At 42.7% G+C, this 27,519-nt stretch overlaps 1 protein-coding gene across 1 annotated transcript in view; it reads left to right on the top strand.

Moving 5' to 3' along the window:
• The window catches only part of samm50 (SAMM50 sorting and assembly machinery component), a 43,727-nt gene extending 16,659 nt beyond the window's left edge, over nt 1-27,068 (top strand). Inside the window, exons 7-15 of the mRNA XM_060927032.1 lie at nt 7,568-7,655; nt 7,762-7,890; nt 8,003-8,074; nt 8,161-8,247; nt 8,341-8,411; nt 14,272-14,339; nt 19,822-19,968; nt 24,290-24,431; nt 26,706-27,068. Of these exons, the coding sequence (XP_060783015.1) occupies nt 7,568-7,655; nt 7,762-7,890; nt 8,003-8,074; nt 8,161-8,247; nt 8,341-8,411; nt 14,272-14,339; nt 19,822-19,968; nt 24,290-24,431; nt 26,706-26,751 (850 nt within the window). The 3' untranslated portion in view covers nt 26,752-27,068. The remainder of the gene's footprint in view (nt 1-7,567; nt 7,656-7,761; nt 7,891-8,002; nt 8,075-8,160; nt 8,248-8,340; nt 8,412-14,271; nt 14,340-19,821; nt 19,969-24,289; nt 24,432-26,705) is intronic.
• The last annotated feature ends 451 nt before the right edge of the window (nt 27,069-27,519 follow it).

Below are 27,519 nucleotides of genomic sequence, written 5' to 3'. Positions count from 1 at the left end.
TTTTTTATTTGAAAGTATGTCCCTTTACACACTCATCCAGAAGAGTAATTTTGCACAAGGCCATCTGTCTACAGCAGAGAAAAATAAAATAGCAAAACGCGTCTGGAAAAATCCCAAGGGAGTCTGGAGCCAGATTCGTGACGTTACGTGCGGAAGCGCCAGCAGGCTGCGCGAGCTTTACACGGTTTCAGTGCACAGCCTGTGTAGACCAAGCGCTCCCATTTCTCTCTCATTGTCCAGTCTTTTGGGAAACGATGAGTACTAATCCCATCACGATTGGTGTTGCTAAACCCTCCTACAATACATCTGTTAACCATTTTAATAATTACGTGATAACGCTGAAGAAATTTGCAGAAAACCACCAGGTCGTTTTCTCATAAACAAACCAGCGCTGATGTAGGATTCAGAGGGAGGCATCAGGCTGAAGGACATCACGTCTGACACTGTGATTAGCAGCACCGGAGCACCCCAGGGCACGGTGTTGGCCCCTCTTCTTTTCACCCTGTACACCGCGGACTTCTGCTACAACTTGGAGCTGTGTCACATTCAGAAATTTGCCGATGACGCAGCCATCGTTGTGTGTATCAGTGACGACAGAGAGGAGGAGTATAGGAGCCTGGTGAGGGACTTTGCTGTGTGGCGCAACAGGAACCATCTTCAGCTCAACACCTCGAAGACCAAGGAGCTGGTCATTGACTTTGGGAGGTCCAGACCAAGGTCACGACCAGTTCTGATCAAGGGTGTCGAGGTGGAGGCTGTGGATTCCTACAAGTACCTCGGGCTGTGGCTGGACAGCAAGCTGGACTGGACTTGCAACACCAAACACTTATACAGGAAGGGACAGAGCAGGCTGTACTTCCTTAGGAGGCTGCGGTCCTTTAACATCTGCAGGAAACTCCTGTGGATGTTCTATCAGTCTGTGGTCGCCAGTGTCCTGTTTTACACCGTGGTGTGCTGGGGGGGCAGCACATCCAAGAAGGACACATCCAGGCTGGACAAACTGATCAGGTGGGCCGGCTCTGTGGTCGGCATGAAGCTGGACTCTCTGGTGACGGTGGCAGAGAAGAGGTCTATGGACAAACTATTGAACATCATGGACGATGCCAGTCACCCTCTGCACACCGTCATCAGCAACCAGAGGAGCCTGTTCAGTGACAGAATGCTCCTTCCCAAGTGCAGGACGAACAGACTCAAAAACTCCTTTGTCCCTCACGCCATCAGACTGTACAACTCCTCTCTGGGGGGGGGGGAGGAGGAGTAACAGGAGGACAGAGGACGGGAGGAGCAGTAGCCTAGTCTAACAATAAGCAATACCGGACAATGTGCAATATAATGTGCAATATCTCTCCTACCACCGCCCCCCCCCTCTACCCCCTTTCCCCCTTTCCTCCCTCCCCCCTTCATCTCTTCCCCATATCTTATTCTATTTATATATTTGTATATGTAAATACTTAATTTATTTTAATTTATCTAGAAGTTTTCTCGGGCGGCACGGTGGTGTAGTGGTTAGCGCTGTCGCCTCACAGCAAGAAGGTCCGGGTTCGAGCCCCGTGGCCGGCGAGGGCCTTTCTGTGTGGCGTTTGCATGTTCTCCCCGTGTCCGCGTGGGTTTCCTCCGGGTGCTCCGGTTTCCCCCACAGTCCAAAGACATGCAGGTTAGGTTAACTGGTGACTCTAAATTGAGCGTAGGTGTGAATGGTTGTCTGTGTCTATGTGTCAGCCCTGTGATGACCTGGCGACTTGTCCAGGGTGTACCCCGCCTTTCGCCCGTAGTCAGCTGGGATAGGCTCCAGCTTGCCTGCAACCCTGTAGAACAGGATAAAGCGGCTAGAGATAATGAGATGAGATGAGATGAGAAGTTTTCCTCTATTTCTTTTCTCTGTTTATCTGTAATGATGCTGCTGGAATCTTAATTTCCCTGAGGGAACCCGCCCAAAGGGATCAATAAAGTTTTATCTAATCTAATCTAATCTCTAATCCCGCAGATGACGAAAATCAATGTTTGCTGGGAAATCCAAATGGCAAGTTTTTTCAGAGGTGGACGAATTCACCTCAAATGGCTTGATTTCAACTGAATTTTTCTGGTATTGCGCAAGGTAAAAAAAACTGCAGAGAATGCAGAATGTTACAGATATTTGACCAAAGTTTAATATAAAATAGGAGAATTACATTGATCTTGCTCCTGAATTTACCTGTGATATGCACTTTAATATTCTCCTATAACATTTCACAAGGTGGGAGAATACAGAGAGAGGGATATTCGACCATTCCGCTTTGCACAATCTCTCTAAATCATCCAGAGTCCTGGGTCCTCTCCTATGCACTCTCCTCTTCAGCTCACCCCACAGGTTTTCAATTGGGTTGAGGTCTGGGGACTGAGATGGCCATGGGAGGAGCTTGATTTTGTGTCTGGTGAACCATTTTTGTGTAGATTTGGCCACATGTTTAGGGTCATTATCTTGCTGAAAGACCCAGTGACGACCCATCTTCAGCTTTCGGGCAGAGGCCACCAGATTTTGATTTAAAATGTCCTGGTATTTCAAAGAATTCGTGATGCCATGCACCCTAACAAGGTTCCCGGGGCCTTTGGAAGAGAAACAGGCCCACAGCATCACCGATCCTCCCCCATACTTCACAGTGGGCATGAGGTGCTTTTCCGCATACTCATCTTTTGTGATGTATTAGAGTGTTTGTTGCCAAAAAGCTCTATCTTGGTCTCATCTGACCAAAGCACACGGTCCCAGTTGAAGTCCCAGTACCGCTTAGCGAACTCCGGACGTTTACGTTTATGCTTGTAAGTGAGAAAAGGCTTTTTCCGTGCATGCCTCCCAAACAGCTTGTTGGCGTGTAGATAGCGCCTGATGGTTGTTATGGAGACTTTGTGACCCCAAGATGCTACTCTTTGATGCAATTCTCTAACAGTGAGCTTTGGAGAACTTTTTACTTCTCTTACCATCCTCCTCACTGTGCAAGATAAACTTGCATCCTCGTCCAGGCTTGTTTGCCACTGTTCCAGTTGTTTTAAACTTCTTGATGATTCCTCTGACTGTAGATATGGGCAGGTGTAGGCAAGCAGCTATTTTCTTGTAGCCGTTGCCTGACTTATGAAGGTCGACACACATCTGCCTTACTTGAATGGTGTGTTCTCTTGTCTTTCCCATGTTGAAGAGTGGATAAGAGAAATAGGCCTCTGTGTCACATCATATTTATACCCCAGGGAAACAGGATGTGATGAATTACTAATTAAAGGTTCCTAGATACTCTGATCAACTTTATAAACTACAGTAGAAATGACAGAAATGCTTCAATTACATTTATTTTCGAGGAATTGTTATGGGTGCCAATAATTGTGGAACAGGTGATTTTATGAAAAATTATTTCTTAGTCAGGGATTTATTATTATTTTTTTTAAATTCACTTGAGTTAAAGGTTACATTTTTCTACAATTTTCAGTGTGAGATTATGCTTCTGCAATAAAAATTGAATTTATTTTAAGGCTAACCAGGGGTGCCAATAATTGTGGAGGGCGCTGTGTGTGTGTGTGTGTGTATATATATATATATATATATATATATATATATATATATATATATATAGGCACTGCCTAAAATTGGAGCTCCTGCTGAGTGTAAAATGTGTTTGTAAGTCGCGGTCAGAGCTGTCACTCATTATTCATGTTCTGGGCGGAGCTGTCAGCTGTATTTTTTTTAGCAGCAAGTGGCTGTAACATGTGTTTATATTCACAGTGTGCCTCTGTTAGAGGTTTCGCATGGTGTGTTATAAAGCTATTGCTGTCTGTCATCCTGATATGTCATTCCTGCACAGTGTAAAGTTTGTGTGTTAATTATTGAGTGTGTTTTGTTTGTGTTCGGTGTATTGGTTGAACTGCAGTTTAGCACGAGACTTTGAGCTCAGAGGCTAATGCTGCATGTTTGGCTAACTTGTTGAGGTTTGCGCCCTTGGTTGAGCAGAGCAAGGTGTGTAATGTTCAGAGCATAATCTGTAAACTTTACTCTGCACAATTGTGTATTTGTTTAGAACCCTGTTATGTTAATTATTTTTGCTTTCTATAGTTTTCACGATGCTCGGTATACGGCGTATGGTGTTTGATGTCCAGTGTTCGATGCTATACTCGTGTTCAAGAGGAATAAAACCCATATGCGCCTGTCAGAGACTCTCTGCTGTTGTTCTAAATGTCAAGGGCTGCTCCAGTATTAGTAAATAAGCCCACGTTACTTTTTAAAAAGCATATTAAAAATAAGTGCTGGATAAAAACTATCTATTTTATGTAAACATAGATACAAATTTTGTTGTGCGGTGGTCAGCTCTTTATGAGATACGTTGGCTTGCACTTACGTTCGGGTTCCCTCTGATGGTACACATACGTCGTCGTTCGTATGTGCGGTCGCAAAAACCATCAAAAATCAGGTCAATACATATATGTTATTTACCAGCTGGGAGGTCCATATCGTGAAATACCGTGACCGAGGTCTTGAAAGTACTGAGCGAGGCCCTCTGGGCTGAGGTCAGTATTTAAAGCCGAGGTCACGATATTTCACCATACGGACCGACCTTAAGCTGGTAAATAATATATTTATTTTTTTCTTTACCAAATTCTAACAGAAAACAAGAGCGCCCGAAAGGGAAAACCGAGCCGAGGCGCCATTTTGAATCCTCATTCACGGCTGTAATGCAAATGGCTTCCTCCTCGGTATACAAGTGCACTTCCATGACAGGAAAAAAAAACTGCATTTTGCCACCTATGTCGTCCCCTATTTATACAAAATTGAGTCATTCAGGATTCAGCCATGTTTTTGCTCGGCGTTAGCAACAGCTAGAGGTTTTTAGCTTTCTCCTGAAATGTTTTATTCTATTTTGTCTTCCTCAGGGTAGTAAAACTCGCTTTCGCTGTGAAGACTGTCGTTATCACTATCCATGCTGTAAAATTAATACTGTTTTGAATCCTCATTCACGGCTGTAATACAAATGGCTTCCTCCTCGGTATACAAGTGCACTTCCATGTCAGGAAAAAAACTACATTTTGCCGCCTATGTAGTCCCCTATTTATACAAAATTGAGTCATTCAGGATTCAGCCATGTTTTTGCTCGGCGTTAGCAACAGCTAGAGGTTTTTAGCTTTCTCCTGAAATGTTTTCTTTTATTTTGTCTTCCTCAGGGTAGTAAAACTCGCTTTCGCTGTGAACACTGTCGTTATCGCTATCCATGCTGTAAAATTAATACTATTCTCCTGAGAAATGCAAAAATAAATGTTGACAAAAATTGCTACTATGTTTGTTGTTGTGAACGAGTGAGTCGCCAGAGGTCCGTAACTGGGGTCCGTACCGTAGGATATGGACCCGCTCGCCAGCCAATCAGAGTGCAGGATTTGATGGAAACCAGACGGCGAAAAAAATAAATTACCATATTCTCTTAAGTATGGAGCTTCACTCTGCTATGAGTCGTTTAATCTTTGAAAGGACAAATTATTTAGAGTTAGACCTTAATTTTCAAATGTTGAAGAATTTATGACAGCATTTTATTATTATTATTATTATTATCATCTCAGGGGCGGCACGGTGGTGTAGTGGTTAGCACTGTCGCCTCACAGCAAGAAGGTCCTGGGTTCGGGGCCGGCGAGGGCCTTTCTGTGCGGAGTTTGCATGTTGTCCCCGTGTCCGCGTGGGTTTCCTCCAGGTGCTCCGGTTTCCCCCACAGTCCAAAGACATGCAGGTTAGGTTAACTGGTGACTCTAAATTGAGCGTAGGTGTGAATGTGAGTGTGAATGGTTGTCTGTGTCTATGTGTCAGCCCTGTGATGACCTGGCGACTTGTCCAGGGTGTACCCCGCCTTTCGCCCGTAGTCAGCTGGGATAGGCTCCAGCTTGCCTGCGACCCTGTAGAAGGATAAAGCGGCTAGAGATAATGAGATGAGATGAGATTTTATTATTATTATTATTATTATTATCTCAGGGGCGGCACGGTGGCGTAGTGGTTAGCACTGTCGCCTCACAGCAAGAAGGTCCTGGGTTCGAGCCCCGGGGCCGGCGAGGGCCTTTCTGTGCGGAGTTTGCATGTTCTCCCCGTGTCCGCGTGGGTTTCCTCCGGGTGCTCCGGTTTCCCCCACAGTCCAAAGACATGCAGGTTAGGTTAACTGGTGACTCTAAATTGACCGTAGGTGTGAGTGTGAATGGTTGTCTGTGTCTATGTGTCAGCCCTGTGATGACCTGGCAACTTGTCCAGGGTGTACCCCGCTTTTCGCCCATAGTCAGCTGGGATAGGCTCCAGCTTGCCTGCGACCCTGTAGAAGGATAAAGCGGCTAGAGATAATGAGATGAGATTATTATCTCACCAGCCGTAGGGCGATGAGCTATTGCCATCACATGGCGTCCATCTGTCCACAATTCACAAAAATTGCTACTCCTCCCTGAGTTTTCAGTGGATTTTGATTCTGATTGTTTTGTTTGGAAGAGCTAATCAGTCTGCACAAAAGTTACTCCCTGGTTTTGTGATTTCTCATTAACAAGTCGCTAATTAGGCCAGTTAACGAACTTTCAGGAAAATCGCTACTCCTCCCTGAGTTTTCAATAGATTTTGATTCTGATTGTTTTGTTTGGAAGGTCAAATTGTTCTAATTGTTCTCATGAAGAACGACTTAGCTGATTATAAACGAGTCTGGTTTCTCATGGTACGGCCGTGTGAGCTACTGCGTCGCTGACACTCTGATGATGATGATGATGATGATGATGATGATGATGATTATTGGTGGCACGGTGGTGTAGTGGTTAGCACTGTTGCCTCACAGCAAGAAGGTCCTGGGTTCGAGCCCAGCGGCCGACGAAGGCTTTTCTGTGCCGAGTTTGCATGGTGTCCGCGTGGGTTTCCTCCGGGTGCTCCGGTTTCCCCGACAGTCCAAAGACATGCAGGTTAGGTTAACTGGTGACTCTAAATTGAGCGTAGGTGTGAATGTGAGTGTGAATGGTTGTCTGTGTCTATGTGTCAGCCTTGTGATGACCTGGCGACTTGTCCAGGGTGTACCCCGCCTTTCGCCCGTAGTCAGCTGGGATAGGCTCCAGCTTGCCTGCGACCCATAAAGCGGATAGAGATAATGAGATGAGATAATAATAATGCTTCTTTTTGGCGGGTGGGACAAAGTTCAGTGGAAAACTGTAAAAATTTCTTTGGCTTGTCCCTCAGGACCTTTTAAATAGTCATTGTATAACTTTACAACCAATGCATCTCTTTTGAAATGGGTTCCAAATAGAAGATAATAACTTCAGGAACCCATTGTTTCGTATAAAGGTTTACTCACAGTACTCAACAACAAACTTTCCACAATAAGTGAGTTTCTAATCAAAAAGTTTTTCTCTTCATTTCTCAGCCCAGGACATTTTGCCAAAGTGTTATTTTAGTCCTTGCGTGTGTGACGCAGATGCGGTACTGTAAATAAAGATTAGGTTGAAAAATCCCAGAGTAATTCTGTAAGTCATTGTGACTTGGCTTGGATTTTTTCATCTTGCCTGAAGCTCTGTCAAAAATATACCTTGCTGACACTGAGATTTGCTTTTGTAGTTTTTCCGTCAACATCTACAAAGTGACAGGGCAGTTCCCATGGAGTTCACTGAGAGAGACCGATCGAGGAATCTCCACAGAGTTCAGTGTAAGGCTTTTGCTCTAATTTTCGTTCCTGCAATGACAGGTTTTGTGGTTTTCATCGCATCATGTCATTGTGCTCAGTTTTGACGGTGTTCTGTTTGGTTTGTTAGTTTCCTATCTGGAAGACGAACCACATGCTGAAGTGGGAGGGAGTGTGGCGGGAGCTCGGCTGTCTGGCACGCACAGCCTCGTTTGCTGTCAGAGAGGAAAGCGGTCACTCGCTCAAGTCCTCCCTTTCCGTATGTGTGCACTACAATATAGACGTGATCTGATTAAAAATGCACAGTCTTATGTTCAATAAAGATTCTTGCATTCTGACTGAGTGAATATTTATTCCGTTTCCCTTCCCAGCATGCAATGGTTATTGACACACGCACCTCTCCTATCTTACCTAAGAAAGGTGCCTTATTAAAGATCAACCAGGTCTGTACTTTACTTTATATGAACAGAACATTGAAAAAAAAACACTTAAGACTTGCATTAATTCAGATCGTTTTTTATCACTGCAGGAGTTGGCAGGTTATACAGGTGGAGATGCCAGATTCCTGAAAGAGGACTTCGAAATTCAGCTCAATAAGCGACTCTTCTGGGATTCGGTGAGGAGCAAAAGTACAGCTAGTAAATACAGTCTTGTCTGTACACTGTTCAGGTTTGAGGTGTTTAAATGCTGGCTGATCTCGTCCCTGTAGGTCCTCTCTGCCTCTCTATGGGGGGGTCTGCTGCTCCCTTTTGGAGACAAACCCACATCAATTGCTGACAGGTTAGTGAAAATTATTCCGCTAGGTGTAGGTTTCTCAAGGAGACGCACAATCAGCATTTAGTTAAGAAGCACTGTAACTTCATCTCATCTCATCTCATTATCTCTAGCCGCTTTATCCTGTTCTACAGGGTCGCAGGCAAGCTGGAGCCTATCCCAGCTGACTACGGGCGAAAGGCGGGGTACACCCTGGACAAGTCGCCAGGTCATCACAGGGCTGACACATAGACACAGACAACCATTCACACTCACATTCACACCTACGCTCAATTTAGAGTCACCAGTTAACCTAACCTGCATGTCTTTGGACTGTGGGGGAAACCGGAGCACCCGGAGGAAACCCACGCGGACACGGGGAGAACATGCAAACTCCACACAGAAAGGCCCTCGCCGGCCACAGGGCTCGAACCCGGACCTTCTTGCTGTGAGGCGACAGCGCTAACCACTACACCACCGTGCCGCCCCGCACTGTAACTTATTAAATTAAAGTGAAAACGGATGACAATCTACATCTAGACATGTACAACACAGCGCTGCTTAATTCTCAATTCTACAGAGACCCGGAAGGTACATGAAGGAAAAAAAAAGATGTACTTTATATTAGTGCTGTCAAGCGATTAAAATATTTAATCGCGATTAATGTCGCGACTGTTATAGTTAACTTGTGATTAATCGCAATTTAATCGCACATTTTTGTCACATGAAAAACCATTGTAATTCTCTTATCAGCATAAAAAAGTGAATGGGCTTGCTTTGTACCAATGTTTTTTTTTTTTTTATTGCAGAGCATAACACGTCTTGTCACAGCCACTGACATCCATAACTTCCATATTAGATGAGAAAACCAAGGGATGAAAAATAAAGTGCATATCACTGTGAAAATAAAAAAATGTTTTATTTTACTCTTCATTAGTTTCTTTTGAAGAGAAGTATTTGCCATAAAAAAGAAAAAAACAGATAACAAAAATAAAAACATTCATCATACGTCCAAAAACGTTCATCATAGTGTGGCACCGTATTATCTAATTCTCACTGCTTATAACTCTACACCTACCCGGTGGAGATGAGCTGGGAAACTGCAGACTGAAGGAACTGTATTGAAAAGTATTTTTCCAGTCTCACCTGTGAAAGGTAATCCCATGTGATCTCGTTTGGACGGTAAACCTGTTGGTACAGTTAAACGCAGCACATGAATGAGGCATCTTTATTCTCCACTTTGCCCCATCCAATATGGCGGCGAGGATGTTTATATGTCTATGCCTTTCTCCGTCACTCACACGTACTCTTATTGAAGCAGCGCGCGACAAGCCTCAACAGGAACTACGGGTGACTCGCAGGGCCAAATTAGAATTTGCGTTAACGGCACTATTTTTTTTAATCGCGTTAAATTGAGATCGCGTTAACGCGTTATTATCGCGTTAACTTTGACAGCACTACTTTATATACTTAAAACATTATAGCAGAGCTCCTTAGCTTCACACGTGCTGAGCAGACCCCCATATTTAAAGGAGATACGCAGAGCCGTGGCCTCACTTTTTGTTTATAAATGCCTTGAGACCTCAAGAATGGCACAGGAATAGTTTTAAGTATTAACAATAAATCTCATCTCATTCTCATTATCTCTAGCCACTTTATCCTGTTCTACAGGGTCGCAGGCAAGCTGGAGCCTATCCCAGCTGACTACGGGCGAAAGGCGGGGTACACCCTGGACAAGTCGCCAGGTCATCACAGGGCTGACACATAGACACAGACAACCATTCACACTCACATTCACACCTACGGTCAATTTAGAGTCACCAGTTAACCTAACCTGCATGTCTTTGGACTGTGGGGGAAACCGGAGCACCCGGAGGAAACCCACGCGGACACGGGGAGAACATGCAAACTCCGCACAGAAAGGCCCTCGCCGGCCACAGGGCTCGAACCCAGGACCTTCTTGCTGTGAGGCGACAGCGCTAACCACTACACCACCGTGCCGCCTAACAATAAATCTAATATAGTAATTTTTAAGATTAAAGTGATTCATATAGGTAGCGGTCCGAGTGAATGACCTTGACATCTGTGACGTCACAGCAGGAAGGCTATCGGTCTCATCGCCATTTCCACTATACTAAAACACAGAGCTGACTGCAACTCCGATCCTCCATTTTGAGCCAATTTATCACTATGCCACGTAGATGTGTTGCTGGCGGGTGCAGCAACACGACAGAAGGTGGATTTATGTTGCATTCACGGCCCAAGAATGTTCAAACTGCAAAGATTTTGACGCATTTTGCGAGAAGTTCACGGGCACATTTTACCGATGGCTCGTACGAGACCTCTGATCTGTTGAGGAGCGTTGGCTATAAGCCCGTATTGAAAGAGGGTGCAGTACCAACAATTAAAGGAAAAGAAAACTGCAAGAAAAGGAAAGTAAGTTCAGTTGCACCAGTTCTCCCGGAGCGTGAGCCGAGCAGTAATGGTGGAGTACTCAGTATAGAGAAAATGGAGAATGAGTGGACCAGCCGTCTGATTTCTCCACTGGATATGCTTTTTTTTTTTTTTTCCGCTGGATATACTTGCCTCAGCAGCAATATCTCGCCCTTACATGGAAGAAGCGAATGAACGAAGAACTGAAAGTCAGATTATTTCAAAACAGTCGGCCACAAGATCGGCCTTCAAGAAGCGAGAACACAGATGGGTGAGATGCGACTCTCATTTAGTGACATAACAACAACACTTGTTGTTTACCTGCATTTAGATTAATACATGTAACTTGTATTGTGTGTTTAAGTTACCGGTATAAGATTATTTAATTTGCTTCAGAATGTGATTGTCTCAGTTCATCTGATTATTTAATTAGCCTTTTACGTTTTATCAGTGAAAATGCATGCATGGATATGCATGATGCACAAGTTATAACACCTATCCTGTTTTAATGAGAGTCACATGAGACTGTCAGTTCAGTTCCATCCAATTCTATAGATGGCTTTATTCTCTGGCTTTATCTCGTAAGGTGGGGGCCTCCGTGGCCGACATGTTACTATATGATTCACTTTCTGATGGTTCAAACTGATACGGTTCTACGTGTATAGCAGTAGCATGTACACACACTCCAATTTCAGGACTATCACAGTCACATGTATTACTATCGGAGGAATCCGAAGAATGTCCAATAAATCCAAACGAAAATGCCATTGCAATCGCTCTCGCCTGCCGAGTCTGGCTTTGGTCTATAGCTGTCAAAGGCCTCGGCCTTAAAACCGATTACCGCAGTGACGCCATGCACTCAGGGCTGGCTGGCTGGCTCAGCGGGCAGCTCGAATGCCAACTTTGCAGTTGATTTTAACTTTCAAAAATTTTTTTATTCCCATTTATGCAGCATACAAGAGTCAAGGATGGAGATACTATCCACTCAGAAATGTCTTTAAAAATAAAGTTTCTGCGTATCTCCTTTAAGAGAATATAGTAATGCATCGACCTGATTTTTGATGGCTTGACCGTATGACGTCTGTCCGTATGTGACCGTAAGTGCAAGGCGACGTATCTCATAAACACTTGACCGCCGGACAACAACCTTTTTATTATCTTTATTTTCATAAGATAGATGGATTTTTATCCAGCGCTTATTTTTAATTTGCTTTTGAAAAAATAACATGGGATTATTTACTCACGCGCTTTACGGAAAATATTCATGACAGTTTCATATAAAATGAGTTAAAAGAGTTTTATTAGTCCACTAGCTTGTTGGACAGTTAACAGTTTCTGTCATGTAAACACGGTAGATGGGTGCAATCGCAGGAAGAGTTTTATTGAAAGCATGCTAACAAACAGATCCAAAATGTAGACCAAGGCCGAGTCGAATGACAGGCAGTGGTTGATTGAATCACAGACAGGATATCAGAGGTAATACAATACTCACAGTCCAAAAACACAAACAGGGTCAAAACCAGAAAAGCAATACAAAAGACAAGGCTTTCGCAAAGTCTGTGTGTTACTGAGAGTCCTTATATGTATGCGCTGTGATTGAGCAGTAATCAGGAACAGCTGCATGGTAATTAGTCCTAATGGTGTGCGCATGCTTTGCAGTCTGGCTGCGCTCCGAGCTCCAATGCATGTGGACGTGACATATCAAGTTTGATGTTCGATCGTAAATATATATAGTAATGATGTAAAGTAGGCGGCACGGTGGTGTAGTGGTTCGTGCTGTCGCCTCACAGCAAGAAGGTCCGGGTTCGAGCCCCGTGGCCGACGAGGGCCTTTCTGTGCGGAGTTTGCATGTTCTCCCCGTGTCTGCGTGGGTTTCCTCCGGGTGCTCTGGTTTTCCCCACAGTCCAAAGACATGCAGGTTAGGTTAACTGGTGACTCTAAATTGACCGTAGGTGTGAATGTGAGTGTGAATGGTTGTCTGTGTCTATGTGTCAGCCCTGTGATGACCTGGCGACTTGTCCAGGGTGTACCCCGCCTTTCGCCCGTAGTCAGCTGGGATAGGCTCCAGCTTGCCTGCGACCCTGTAGAACAGGATAAAGCGGCTAGAGATGATGAGATGAGATGAGATGATGTAAAGTGAAGGCGCTGGCTCACTGCTGTCCACCAGGTGTCACACAGAGTCACATAAATGTCGTGGTGTTGTTTCTGGCGCTTGGCATGCGGTGTCAAATAAAGGAATAAATATGTATTCGTAACTGCGATGCGTATCTCATTATCGGTGTCACTGTTACAAGACAATGCAGCAATTTATTGACGTGAAATACACGACACTACACAATTCGATGGTTCATATGCTATAATATTATTATTCTGTTCAGGTTGATTTTGTGCCCTTTTTTATTTTGCTCATGCACTCATCAGGAGCTCCACTTTTAGGAAGTGGCTAGATATCTATATTATACTTAAAATATTCAAAATTGCACTGCATTACCAGCATTTACGGTATCTGTATGATCAATGATCAATCACATCGTCTCTCTGCATACACCTTTCATATGTGGAAGTCACTGCAGTTACACCCACTGAGCGGCCGCGTTAGCCTTAGCGTTAGTATTCAGCTCGAATTTGACGAAACCACAAAAAAAATCTACAAAATGAATTTAACGTCTTTGTTTGAAGCCAATCTCAAAATTCTATGAACCGCTCCCATTGGGATGTGCACTCCATTATTGTGGTTTCCTTCATGGTTTCCGTGTAGGAAAAAAAAACTTTCAAAAAAAAAAAAGGGATTTGAAAGATCTTCCAAAAGTACGTCTTTTTTTTCCCCTTCCATGTCCCTTCCAGGGCTCCGTACAATTCTGATAGGTCAAAAGGTGTAGATTATTTTTCTATCACATCGCCTCTGAAAATCATTTCAGCTGCAAGGCAAATAACGTGTTTATATTCATGCACTTGTTCTTGTACAGTATAATTTCTTAAGTAACAGGTATACCACATATAGTTGTTATAATGAAGCTATCTGTAAGGAGATGTTTATTTAGCATTTACGGAAGGAGTCTCCAGCGTCTGTGCTTTATTTATTTATTTATTTATTTATTTATTTTTAAACAGTCAGAGGTAAAGCTGTAACATAAAGTTGTAAAGTCTTCCATTATGGGAAAGGTTTCAGAACTGAGGGATTTATGGTTTCTTAGTAACATAATAATGTGCTTTTTTAAATGTTTTATTATTAATGTAACTACAAATATAAGTCATATGTTATGTGTCTTCTTTAATTAATAGTAAATGTCATCTTTGGAGAATTGCTGTCGTATGAGAGGAATAAAACACAATGGACATGCTGTTATAGGAAGATGATCAACTTTTCAGATAATAGCATGTTCAGAAGTGATTTGTTTACTCATTATGTATTGCTGTGGAATGGATGGTTCTGACATGTGAATGTAAACATCAGGTTTTATCTGGGAGGCCCCACCAGTGTGCGAGGTTTCAGCATGTACAGCATCGGACCACAGAGCGAAGGTAAGAAATCCAGCATGCTTGGTTTGGATTTTCACTGACGGTATATTAGCATAGGAAATGATGATAGTGTTGAGAGAAATTCATATGCATGTTATCCCGACTAGAGCCCTGCACTCCCACGGGAGTCCCGCGGGACCCGACGCAAAGCAATGCCGTGCGGGACAAATTTTGAAAGCTCATTGCGGGCGCGGGCGGGAGGGGGAGTGCACAATGCGGGAGCGGGCGGTAGAGGTGATAAGCTGCAGTCCTGCTAACTAAAAACGTGTTTAAAATAAAATTTATAAATTATTAATTTATGTCTATCATATATAATTTGTGCTGGATATTTTATTTGGCATTAATAAAAACATTTTAAGATGCCTAAATTTGCGGATGTGGTCTAATCTCGCGTACGTTTCCGATTCCTTTCCGCTCTTCCATGCTTGAGATCTCCGATCATGGCAGAAGAGCAGAGCTCCTCTAGTGAAGCTCACAGTGCTTCAGAAGTAAATGCTGCTTTAAAAAGAGGTACATTTACCGTTAAAAAGTCAAAAGTCCTGAAATCAGACATTTGGAAGTCGTTCTCACTCGTGTACTCGTGTGAGGGAAATAACCCTCTGCATCATGCGGGATTTGCGGGCGGGAGCAGGACAAAATATGGCAGGCGCAGGCGGGAGTGGGACTGAAAATCATAATTCTTTGCGGGAGCGGGCGGGAGCGGGACTGCACAATGCGGGAGCAGGCGGGAACGGGACTGAAAATTCTGTCCCACGCAGATCTCTAATCCCGACCATTATACTGGCCCACCTGAAAGTCCCTACACACACACACACACACACACACTTTAAGATCTGGGGGGGGGGAGTGCTCAGGCACTAGGACCATGCGGAAAACGCTCCTGCTCACAAACAGGAGAGGGTGCAAGCACTAGGACCATGCAGAAACATCCCCCGCTCAAGCTGCCTGTTCCCAGGAAGATCCATTGTAGTAACAAAAGTTGCACACTTTGTGCGTAGATTGATGAAAGTGCTCAAAACAGCCTGTCCTAAGCGAACCTTTTTTAATAGACATGCGTTTATATGTTAAAGTTATATTGTAATAAAAATGTTATTGTAAATACTTGTTATCCCTCGCCCAAACGAAGTTTGGTGGGGGATATAGAAACGGGTTCCGTCCGGTCACGTTTTCGTTTCCAAGCCATATCTTTAAAACTACTGAAGATATCTTCATAAAAAAAAAAAAGTATTTTTCAAATTTTTACATGAAAAATAGATTTTGACTCGTAGTTTCTAAGAGCAGTGTTCGTTTCCGGAGCATATATCCAAAACTACTCATGATACGGATTTGAAACTCGGTATACATGTTAACAAGGTGATGTCGATGTGCCTTTTCATACTAAGAAATTTGAGAAATGTTAATTTTTCATGTTTCCATGGAAACAATTTCAGACTTAGTCTCTCAGGTTAATCTTCGGGGTAGAACTTGAAAACTGTGAGTGGTATGGTCTTGAAAGTTGGTAGATGTGTTGATTAAGTAATGTATATGTGCCTTTTGATACTAAGAAATGTGAGAAATTTAAATTTTTAGCTCGCCTGGACCAAAGGTCCGGTGGGCTGCTGAGGTCGGTGTAAAGAGGTAGGGTTGGTTTCCTGCAGCAGAACTTGAAAAATGTGACCAACAATATCTTGAAACTTGGTATATAGTTGGTATATAGGGCGGGGGATATAGATGACTCTGTCTTCTTGTTAAAAAAGTTTTGTCAAACAAATGTTCTACTGTAAAGCAAATTTCTGTAAAAGTTTTATCGTAAAAATTGTTCTAATTATTGTTCTAAAATAAAAGTGAAGGCTTAAATATGAATCCTTTAACTGTTTGTTCAGGTCCAAATGCTCTGTAATAGGAGACGCAGGGAGGGGTCCTGCAGGTGACCGTCCTCATCCAGCACCCCCCCCCCCCCCCCCCCCCAATAAATAAATAAGCAAACAAACAAACTTTGGGGAAATGCTGCATATGTAGTTAATTTGTAACTTGATTTGCTTCTGCAGTCCAACTGTTTAACAGTTATTCCACGAAATCGAGTCGTACATGAGCTGATAGCCGAGTCGGCTATAAGCCATGTACGACAAGTTTGAGTGGAATAACTGTCTTTATTCTACCCACATTCACTGGATTTTGGGAAACAGAGCATTTTTATTTTTGTTTTTTGCAAATCCGAAAAATAAAACCTTTATTAAAAACGTTCGACAAAGTAATTTCCGCTTAGAATGTAAACAAGCCAGCGAAATGACAGTAGCAATTTGTGAAAAATGCGATGATAATAATAAGAATAATAATCATTCTTGAAAAATAAAAAAAAAGATACGTTCTTCCCATCAAATAATTTTATTCCATATTTTGTTGCTTGTTTTTAAAAATATTTTTTAGGGTTTTGTTTTCGAGTAGAGTTTTTATTTCATCCTCAGTTGGTTCAGCAACACGCTGCACCATTTTGTTTGTCTCTACTCACAGTATATGAGCTGATAGCCTAGTAGTAGAGTAGCAAGTCAGAGCATGTGATTGCTCATATCCAGTGAAGGTGAATATAATAAAATGTGTTAGCAGTGTTAATATTCCCTGCATGGATTTCAGAACAAGAAAGAACCAATCAAATGTCCAGTTAGACACAGGGTTTCCGCGGAGTCTTAAAAAGTCTAAAATTTCATCTCATCTCATTATCTCTAGCCGCTTTATCCTGTTCTACAGTGTCGCAGGCAAGCTGGAGCCTATCCCAGCTGACTACGGGCGAAAGGCGGGGTACACCCTGGACAAGTCGCCAGGTCATCACAGGGCCGACACATAGACACAGACAACCATTCACACTCACATTCACACCTACGGTCAATTTAGAGTCACCAGTTAACCTAACCTGCATGTCTTTGGACTGTGGGGGAAACCGGAGCACCCGGAGGAAACCCATGCGGACACGGCGAGAACATGCAAACTCCGCACAGAAGGGCCCTCGCCGGCCACGGGGCTCGAACCCGGACCTTCTTGCTGTGAGGCGACAGCGCTAACCACTACACCACCGTGCCGCCCAAGTCTAAAATTTGATAATCCTAATTTAAGGCCTTAAAAAGTCTAAAATACGAGCATATTTTGCATTGTAGGTCTTAAATGTAATTTTGTGAAGTCTTAAATCCTTACGTCCATTTACCCCATTCGCTTTTTTTTGTTAAATGCATTGGTGATATTCATAATTAGTCATATAGGCTAGGCCTACTTAGTATCAGTAGGCTACGCTGCAAACTACAAATGAGACATAGTGGAATCCGGCATCTAGCCCGGTTGGCATGGTGATGCACAGGGCATGGTACGCGCGCATTTAGACAGTAGAGCCTAAAAGAAGTGAGGGAGATTGTCACGGTTTGTAGCAAAATGGGCAAATGCAAGTTTAACGACTGCTGGCTTGAACGCAATGATTTCGTAGACTGGTTAAAACGTGTACCAAACAATCCGTTTGAGGCGTACTGCACATTGTGCAAAAGAACACTCAAACTCGGCACCCTGGGTGTAAAGGCACCGGAATCGCACGCGAAAGCGGAGAAGCACCAGGCTGCCCATAAAAGTCTGCAACAATCGCATGCCATCACTCAATTTTGTTCACCGTTGTCAGGTCCAAGCACATCTCAAGACGGTGTATCAGCTAACTCCGTGCGAACTGTCACGTTACAACACACAAACCGTACGGAATCGAATGCCTCATCCTCAAGTGATTTGCGGGATGTCTTTGGCTCCACTGCAACTTAGTTCCTCATTAATGCAAGAGCGCACCCTAGGGATGTAATGAGTTCATTGGTGAACGATAATCAATTTTGTTATTTTGAAAGTAATTCAGGCTCTCCCAATTTTCTTTATTTTTTTGTGCGGCATACCGTAAGTCTTAAATTTAACCTGTTATGGTCTTAAAAAGTCTTAAATTGAACTTGTTCAAGCCTGCAGAAACCCTGTAAGACAGAACACAGTTATAGACCAGACTTTATATGAGTCTACAGTATAACCCTGAAATATTCTGCAGCTGTATGGTATATACTGTACGTACAGTCAGATCCATAAGTATTTGTAAACATTTTTGGCTGTAATTCCTAAAAGGTTGATGCAATATTTTTGTTAAAGTTGAAAGTGTACACTTCAGTCACATCTTAATTGCTTCATTTCAAATCCATTGCGGTGCTGTACCACAAATACTTATAGACCTGACTGTGTATGTGTGTTTACAGTACCAGTCAAATGTTTGGACTCACCTTCTAATTTCCTGATTTTTCTTTATTTTTATTATTTAAACAACGCTTCATGTCTTAAAGTGATGATGGATGTCGTTTCTCTTTACTAAGTTGAGCGGTTCATGACATAATATGGATTACTACAGTTGTGGAATAGGGCTATTTACTGTATTTTTATTATTTACTGTTCAATCTTAAATGCATTAAGGAGGCAAGAAATTGCAGTAATTAACTTTTGACGAGGCACAGCTGTTAAATGAAAAGCATTCCAGGTAACTACCTCATGAAGCTGGTTAAAGGAGAACTGAAGGCAACTTTTTTATTATCAAAATTCTATTTCTCTCATTTTATTAAATACAGGAATGCATTTTTGATCGCTATTTTGTCACTGCTATAGCAAGTTATGAGTGTTTGAAATATGCTATGTAATACAGTATATTAGTCCATATGTCAAAGCAACGGCCGTAAACGAGATTCGCTGAGACCTGTACGAGACATCGTACTGTAGGACGGAATTAAAACGTACAGCGGAAATCAAAGTGACCAACATCTGCCAACGCTGTCAAAAGACGCGCGTGCGCGCCCTCTTTCGAATGCTGACGTAATCAAGCCGGAAGTTTTGTTTGTTTTGATAGCAATCAGGAAAGTTTGAAAAAAGTAGGCAGTAATCGTCATTTACACTCGTTTTTGTACAATATTTCGTTTGGAAAACAGTTTTCAAAATGGCGGCACTGACACCTGGCTGACACTTCACGTTTCGAAGTCTCACACAAGTCTCGTGAAGATCGCGCGGATAAGCGACGCCTGCCGTGGACCAAACGAACTAAATTCAACATGGCTAAAAACCGAATAGGACGATAAGTATAATATTTAATTGCAATTAGTTGCCAATACGAGTCACGATATAAGGTTACTAAAACCGAAAACGTAATTGAATAACACGTTAATTAAGAAATAAAGCAAGTTTAAATGCCAATAGTGTGCAAAGAGTCATCAAAGTGGCTACTTTGAAGAATCTAAAATATGAAACGTTTTTTTTTTTACAATTCTTTTGTTTACCACATAATTCCAGATATATTCCAGATGTTATTTCATAGTTTTGATACCTTCAGTATTGTTCTACAATGTGGAAAATACAAAATGCAGAAAAAAAAAAACTATGAATGAGTAGGGGTGTACAAACTTTTGACTGGTACTGCAAGCTAAGTGAATGAAACTGACTCACTGTTAATGGTTAATGGCAGGTGATTATCTGGGTGGAGAGGCGTTCTGGGCCGGTGGGCTCCATCTGTATACTCCTCTACCATTCAGGCCAGGTCGTGGGGGCTTTGGGGACCTTTTCCGAACACACTTCTTTCTCAATGCTGGAAACTTGTGCAACCTCAATTATGGTGAGTTGTGAATCTGAACACAAGAACCATTTTATAAACTTTGACATGTTTTCTTTTATTCTCTAATTATCAGAACCGGGCATGTGTGAGCTCATGTATGTGGCAGAGGACAGTCAGCCCTGTGACACAGCATGGGTAGTAGTAGTTCATTAAAATGTGGTGACTTCAGGTGTCTCAAAGTACGGAAGCCGCGAGAGGCCCTTCATATAATCTTTTTTTATTCACCTTGTTATCCCGAGATAACGACATAATTAATTCAGGATCTTGAGAAAACAAAACAACTAATTCGAGATCTCGAGAAAACAAAACCGTTATTCCGAGATCTCGAGAAAACAAAACCATTATTCCGAGATCTCGAGAAAACAAAACAATTATTTCATGATCTCGAGTAAACAGCTGAGAAATGGTTCATTCAGGTGCGCCAAGAGACTTGTGATATGCTGACTTTGGGGCTATTTCTCATTCTGTATAGACGCAACTTTGGTCATTAGAATGTCTGGAATAATTGATCACCTACAGCTGTGTTCAAAATTATTCAACCCCCAATGCTGTAAAGGGTTTTAGGGAATTCAGTGTACATTTGTAATTGTGTTCATAATGACATCTTACAAGGACTTGTTAAAGAACCAAATGCAACTAAAATGACATCAATTGCTTTTGTAATAAAGTATTAAAATGGCCTTTTTGTGATTTCTTCATTGACACAATTATTCAACCCCTTTAAGGCCAAGTTTACATTAGACCGTATCTGTCTCGTTTTCTTCGCGGATGCACTGTCCGTTTACATTAAAACGCCTGGAAACGCCGGGAAACGGGAATCCGCCAGGGTCCACGTATTCAATCCAGATCGTGTCAGCTCCGGTGCTGTGTAAACATTGAGAATACGCGGATACGCTGTGCTGAGCTCTAGCTGGCGTCGTCATTGGACAACGTCACTGTGACATCCACCTTCCTGATTCGCTGGCGTTGGTCATGTGACGCGACTGCTGAAAAATGGCGCGGACTTCCGCCTTGTATCACCTTTCATTAAAGAGTATAAAAGTATGAAAATACTGCAAATACTGATGCAAATACTGCCCATTGTGTAGTTATGATTGTCTTTAGGCTTGCCATCCTTCCACTTGCAAGTGGTAAGTGACGCGCATGCCCGATATGCACTGAGATCACACACACAGCGGCTCAGTCCCGAATCACTGCTCGTGCGCTATACTCGCGCGCTCTGTGAGCTGCGCAGGGCCGGAGTGCGCACCCTCCAGAGGGCACTCGCTGTTCAGGGCGGAGTGATTTGGAGCGCAGGATGCCTGCGGAGCCGAGCGTATCCGTGTATTGGCGTTGCTGTGTGCACGTGAATCGTGTATTGGCGTTGCTGTGTGCACACTAATCATTTTAAAAACGTTAATCTGATGATCCGCTGATACGGTCTAATGTAAACCCCACCTAAGACTACCACTCTTAAGAACAGAGGTTCATTCAAGTGTTTTCAATCAGGTATTGAAAACACCTGTGGATGTCAACGAGCATCAATCAAGCATAAGCAGCACCAATTAGGCAGATTTAAAAGGCCTGTGATACTCAGCTCCTTCTAGACATTTACTGGTGTGTTGACAAACATGGTGAAGGCAAGAGAATGGTCCCAGAAGACAAGAGAAGAGGTTATTTCTCTTCACAAGAATGGCAATGGATATAAGAAGATTTCCAAAATGTTAAACATTCCAAGAGATACTATCGGAAGCATCATCTGTAAATTCAAGGCAAAGGGCACAGTGGAAACGCTACCTGGTCGTGGCAGAAAGAAGATCCTGACGGCGACTGCTGTGCGCTACCTGAAGCGCCAGGTGGATAAAAATCCCCGTGTGACTGGTGAGGAACTGAAAAAAGATCTGTCAGATGTGGGCATTGAGGTTTCAGCACAGACAATAAGGCGCACACTGCGTAATGACGGCCTCTATGCCAGAACTCCCAGGCGGACCCCCTTGCTGACTCCAAAGAATAAGAAAAGTCGACTGCAGTATGCCAAAAGTCATGTGGACAAGCCACAAAAGTTTTGGGAAAGTGTTCTGTGGACTGATGAAACTAAATTAGAACTGTTTGGGCCCATGGACCAGCGCTATGTTTGGAGGAGGAAGAACCAGGCCTATGAAGAAAAGAACACCTTGCCTACTGTGAAGCATGGCGGGGGGGTCAATTATGCTTTGGGGCTGTTTTGCTTCTAATGGTACAGGGAGGCTTCATCGTGTGCAGGGTACCATGAATTCTCTTCAGGACCAGGAAATCTTGGAAGAAAATGTGATGGAGTCTGTCACAAACCTGCGGCTTGGGAGACGTTGGACCTTTCAACAGGACAGTGATCCTAAGCACACATCCAAGTCCACTAGAGCATGGTTGAAGATGAAGGGCTGGAACATTCTGGAGTGGCCATCGCAGTCACCAGACTTAAATCCGATTGAGAACCTCTGGTGGGACCTAAAGAAGGCAGTTGCAGCACGCAAGCCTAAGAATGTGACTGAACTGGAGGCTTTTGCCCATGAAGAATGGGCTAAGATACCCGTTGGTCGCTGCAAGACACTTGTGTCAAGCTATGGTTCATGCTTGAAAGATGTTATAACTGGAAAAGGATGTTGTACTAAGTACTAAGAATGAATGTCACTTGGGGGTTGAATAAAACTGATAATGATGTGAGCACAGAATTGACAGCGAGCTAAACTTCGACATTGACAGCAAGCTAAACTTTGACAGTCACATGAAAGCAATCACTAAAACGGCATTTTATCACCTAAAAAACATTTCCAAACTAAGAGGACTTATGTCAAAAAATGATCTGGAAAAACTGATACATGCCTTCATCTCTAGTAGGGTTGATTACTGCAATGGCCTTTTCACAGGCCTGCCAAAAAAGACCATCAAACGACTTCAGCTGGTTCAAAATGCAGCAGCGAGGGTTCTCACACGAACAAAAAGAACAGAGCACATTACTCCAATTCTAAGGTCCCTTCACTGGCTTCCAGTAAGCTACAGAATTGACTTTAAAGCATTGCTGCTGGTGTATAAATCTCTAAATGGTACAGGGCCCAATTACCTCTCTGATATGTTGCAGCGGCCTAACCCAATCAGATCTACCAGATCGCAGCAGAAAAATGTACTATTAAAACCTGTTGTTAAAACAAAGTGTGGTGAAGCAGCTTTTAGCTACTATGCAGTACAGCTATGGAACCAACTGCCAGAGGACATTAAAAATGCTCCTGCTGTTGGCAGCTTCAAATCTAGGTTAAAGACCAAGCTGTTTTCAGATGCTTTCTGTTAAATAATTAATATTTTTACATTTTTTATAATCTTTACTTTCTCTGCATGTTTTAAATTTACTTTAATTTTATTCTATTTTATTCTGCTGGTTTCTTTTTCTTTTTCTCCTTTTTTCTTTTTGGCATTTTATTATTTTAGTTCTACTGTTGTTTAACTCTTATTATTTTCTTTTAATTCTTTTAATTAATTGTTTTAGATTAAAAATAAAATTATTTTATGTAATTTTATTTCTCTATTGTTTACTGTTTTTGTTTTTGCTTCTGTAAAGCACATTGAACTGCCATTGTGTATGAAATGTGCTATATAAATAAACTTGCCTTGCCACAGAAAAGACATTTGTGGTCATTTTATTACAAATGTTATGTTATATTTGTCTAATTTACAAGTGCCTCTTTGATTTAATTGTAAATAAGATGACTGAAATGATCAAAATCAATGTCAAACTGGCCAAAACACTTAATTTCAGTGGGGGTTGAATAATTGTGAACACAACTGTAATAAGGCAATATTTTGATCAGGGGTTGACACAGGGAGAGATTGCATTAAGTCTTTTAATAAGGGATCATTTCAAAATTAGTCCGCGGCACCTCCGCAGAAGACTGGCCCGCCAATTTCTAAGTGTCCGTTGTCTGACCCACAGGGGGCGCAGCTCTGCTAGAAATCTCAGCTGTTTTCTCGAGATTATGAAATAATTTTGTTTTTTCGAGATCATGGAATAATTGTCTTGTTTTCTCGAGATCACAGAATAATTGTTTTGTTTTCTTGAGATCTCGAATTAGTTGTGTTGTTTTCTCGAGATCCTGAATTAATTATGTCGTTATCTCGGGATAACAAGGTGAATAAAAAAAGATTATATGAAGGGCCTCTCGCGGCTTCCGTATCAAAGGAACCAAATTGAAGGGAAAATGTGGAAGAATCTAAAAATATAAGATGACATGATCCTGAGTGCGTCGTTTCTTCTGCAGTCTGCTTTGTTTACCAGGTTTCTGATTCTAGCCGGTGTGTGTGTTTATATTTGTAGGTGAAGGGCCTCGAGCACACCTGAGCCGACTGGCTGAATGTATCCGCTGGTCGTACGGCGCAGGCATCGTGCTGCGTCTGGGGAACATCGCGCGACTTGAGCTTAATTACTGCATTCCCATGGGCGTCCAGAGTGGAGACAGGTACATCGTCAACCATTTAGGGACCAAACCTAAAACACGATTTCTCAAACCATCCATTCATAATCAGGTTTAAAATTAATGAAGAAATTTCTCCTCCAGCACAAACTCCACTTGTACCAGGCACTCAGTTCTCGATTATTTGGTTTAGGTGTTTTGTGCGCTGTTGTAATGCGACTCAGCAAGTTTGACTTAAAAGATTCTTAGGTGGCCACATTATTATCCCATTTCCACTTCAATTTTTTGATCTCCATATAATCATTTTATGATGTCATAAAATGTTCAGGAATGGTTATGAATGGGACCGCCTGGTACAGTACCAGGACAAGCTACACAAAATTCTTCCATGCCATCTTCCATGGCCCTTATACCTTAATACTCTTTTGCACTTATTTGACCTCTGACCTTGACCCTTTGCCAGAATTACAGTAAGTCACAGGTCACTTATGCGTTACATCGCTACATTTTTTCATGAATTTTCACCAAATGAGATACGGAGAACCTATTTGGGGGCTTCAGAATAGTTCACATCGGTTAAGGGATTTGACCTCTTTTCGCTGAGTTACGTGACCTTGAACTTGTCCATTAGGTGACTCAGAGTTTTGTCTATTTTTCATGGTCTTTGAGCTAGCCTTGCTCCTTTGCCATAGAAAAACATGTTGTAATGAATATTTATAGTTTTGACCTTTGACCTAGGTCACACATTTTCAGTGGCCTATATCTCAAAAACGGAGCAAGATAAGGCCATAGTTACTATTAACCACGAATAGGAAGTCATATATGGACTTTCATTTGGGAACATTGGTTTTGCCCTGGAGTGACCTTGACAGATCAGATAATCTCATCTCATTATCTCTAGCCGCTTTATCCTGTTCTACAGGGTCGCAGGCAAGCTGGAGCCTATCCCAGCTGACTACGGGCGAAAGGCGGGGTACACCCTGGACAAGTCGCCAGGTCATCACAGGGCTGACACATAGACACCGACAACCATTCACACTCACATTCACACCTACGCTCAATTTAGGCCAAGTTTACATTAGACCGTATCTGTCTCGTTTTCTTCGCGGATGCACTGTCCGTTTACATTAAAACGCCTGGAAACACCGGGAAACGGGAATCCACCAGCGTCCACGTATTCAATCCAGATCGTGTCTGGTCCGGTGCTGTGTAAACATTGAGAATACGCGGATACGCTGTGCTGAGCTCTAGCTGGCGTCGTCATTGGACAACGTCACTGTGACATCCACCTTCCTGATTCGCTGGCGTTGGTCATGTGACGCGACTGCTGAAAAACGGCGCGGACTTCCGCCTTGTATCACCTTTCATTAAAGAGTATAAAAGTATGAAAATACTGCAAATACTGATGCAAATACTGCCCATTGTGTAGTTATGATGGTCTTTAGGCTTGCCATCCTTCCACTTGCAAGTGGTAAGTGACTTGCGCACAGCGGCTCAGTCCCGAATCATTGCTCGTGTGCTTCACTCGCGCGCTTTGTGAGCTGCGCAGGGCCGGAGTGCGCACCCTCCAGAGGGCACTCGCTGTTCAGGGCGGAGTGATTTGGAGCGCAGCCGCTGAGGAGGAAGCGATGAGCCGCACTGACACATTTCAACTTACGTGCCGAATTAGTCATGTGATTAGCGTATCCGTGTATTGGCGTTGCTATGTGCACGCGAATCGTGTATTGGCGTTGCTGTGTGCACGCTAATCGTTTTTAAAAACGTTAATCTGATGATCCGCTGATACGGTCTAATGTAAACCCCACCTTAGAGTCACCAGTTAACCTAACCTGCATGTCTTTGGACTGTGGGGGAAACCGGAGCACCCGGAAGAAACCCACGCGGACACGGGGAGAACATGCAAACTCCGCACAGAAAGGCCCTCGCCGGCCACAAGGCTCGAACCCGGACCTTCTTGCTGTGAGGCAACAGCGCTAACCACTACACCACCGTGCCACAGATAAGAACGTAGTTAATATTATTACCCATGGAAGTATTATATCCTTTTCCCTTTGTCAGCAGATTCCAGACAAGTGGCCTCATTTCTCTCAGTTCTCTGACCTTGACCTTTGTCCCAAGGCCTCAGGTGTGGAAATGGGATACCACAGTACTTCTAGTTTTATGTGATGTTTTGATAACTGTAAGAAACTGAGCAGTAGTGAAATTCCAAACCTGCCTCAGCACCACTCAGAATCTGTTCAAACACATGAGCATGTCTAATATTAGCGTATCTGGTATTTATACTTATGAGTTTTCTTCATATTCTTCATCTTTATTTAGGATATGTGATGGAGTGCAGTTTGGAGCAGGCATTCGGTTCCTGTAACACCATGAAGCCATTAACATATCTCCTTGGAATGAAAAGAAGAGGATTTTATATGCAGATGAAATCTGTTTGAAACGTCTGTGTGGAATGAGAATCTTTGTGGTTCAGTAGTTGGGTTTTTTTTTGTTTGTTTTTTTGGACACCGCCCAAATGCATTATTAGAACAGAAGTCTAAAACCAAAAATAATGCAAAGAAGTATCTACGAACCCTCATCTGTAGGGAAAATGACCGGGCAGTGCAGTTCTGACTTGTCATATTTATTTGTCTGATCAGCAAAAAAAAGTTCAAATAAAAAAGCTTTCCTTACATTATAAAAGCATTCTGTAATCTTTATCTTCACTTGAGGAGTCTCCAATCGAGTGTTAAGAGGAAGAAAAAATGCTGACTGTCTGCTCAAAATCTCCAGTCTCATAGCTTACACTGTAAGCTACTTAGTTTAACTAAGTAATTCATCTGTACCGGAGATCCATCATGCAGGAATTTTCATTTCAACATGAGCAGATGTTCAGTAGGCCATCAGTTCTCAGTTATAGTACTGTATAGTATCAGTTATAGTACTAAGAACTGATGGCCTACTGAACATCTGCTCATGTTGAAATGAAAATTCCTGCATTTTTCAACTTATTCTATATCTACTGCACATTTCAATATCTTTCCTGTACTGAGAAAAGAACAGAAAACATTTTTAATAAAAACTCATGATGGAAGTCTGTGTGTAGTTGTTGGGGCTTCAATAAATGTTATTACACTAAAACATTTCAACCTTG

The sequence above is a fragment of the Neoarius graeffei genome, chromosome 8 (genome assembly GCF_027579695.1).
Source record: "Neoarius graeffei isolate fNeoGra1 chromosome 8, fNeoGra1.pri, whole genome shotgun sequence".
NCBI lineage: Eukaryota > Metazoa > Chordata > Actinopteri > Siluriformes > Ariidae > Neoarius > Neoarius graeffei.
Note: the sequence above shows the minus strand (reverse complement) of the source record. Positions and strands in the feature narration are given on the sequence as shown.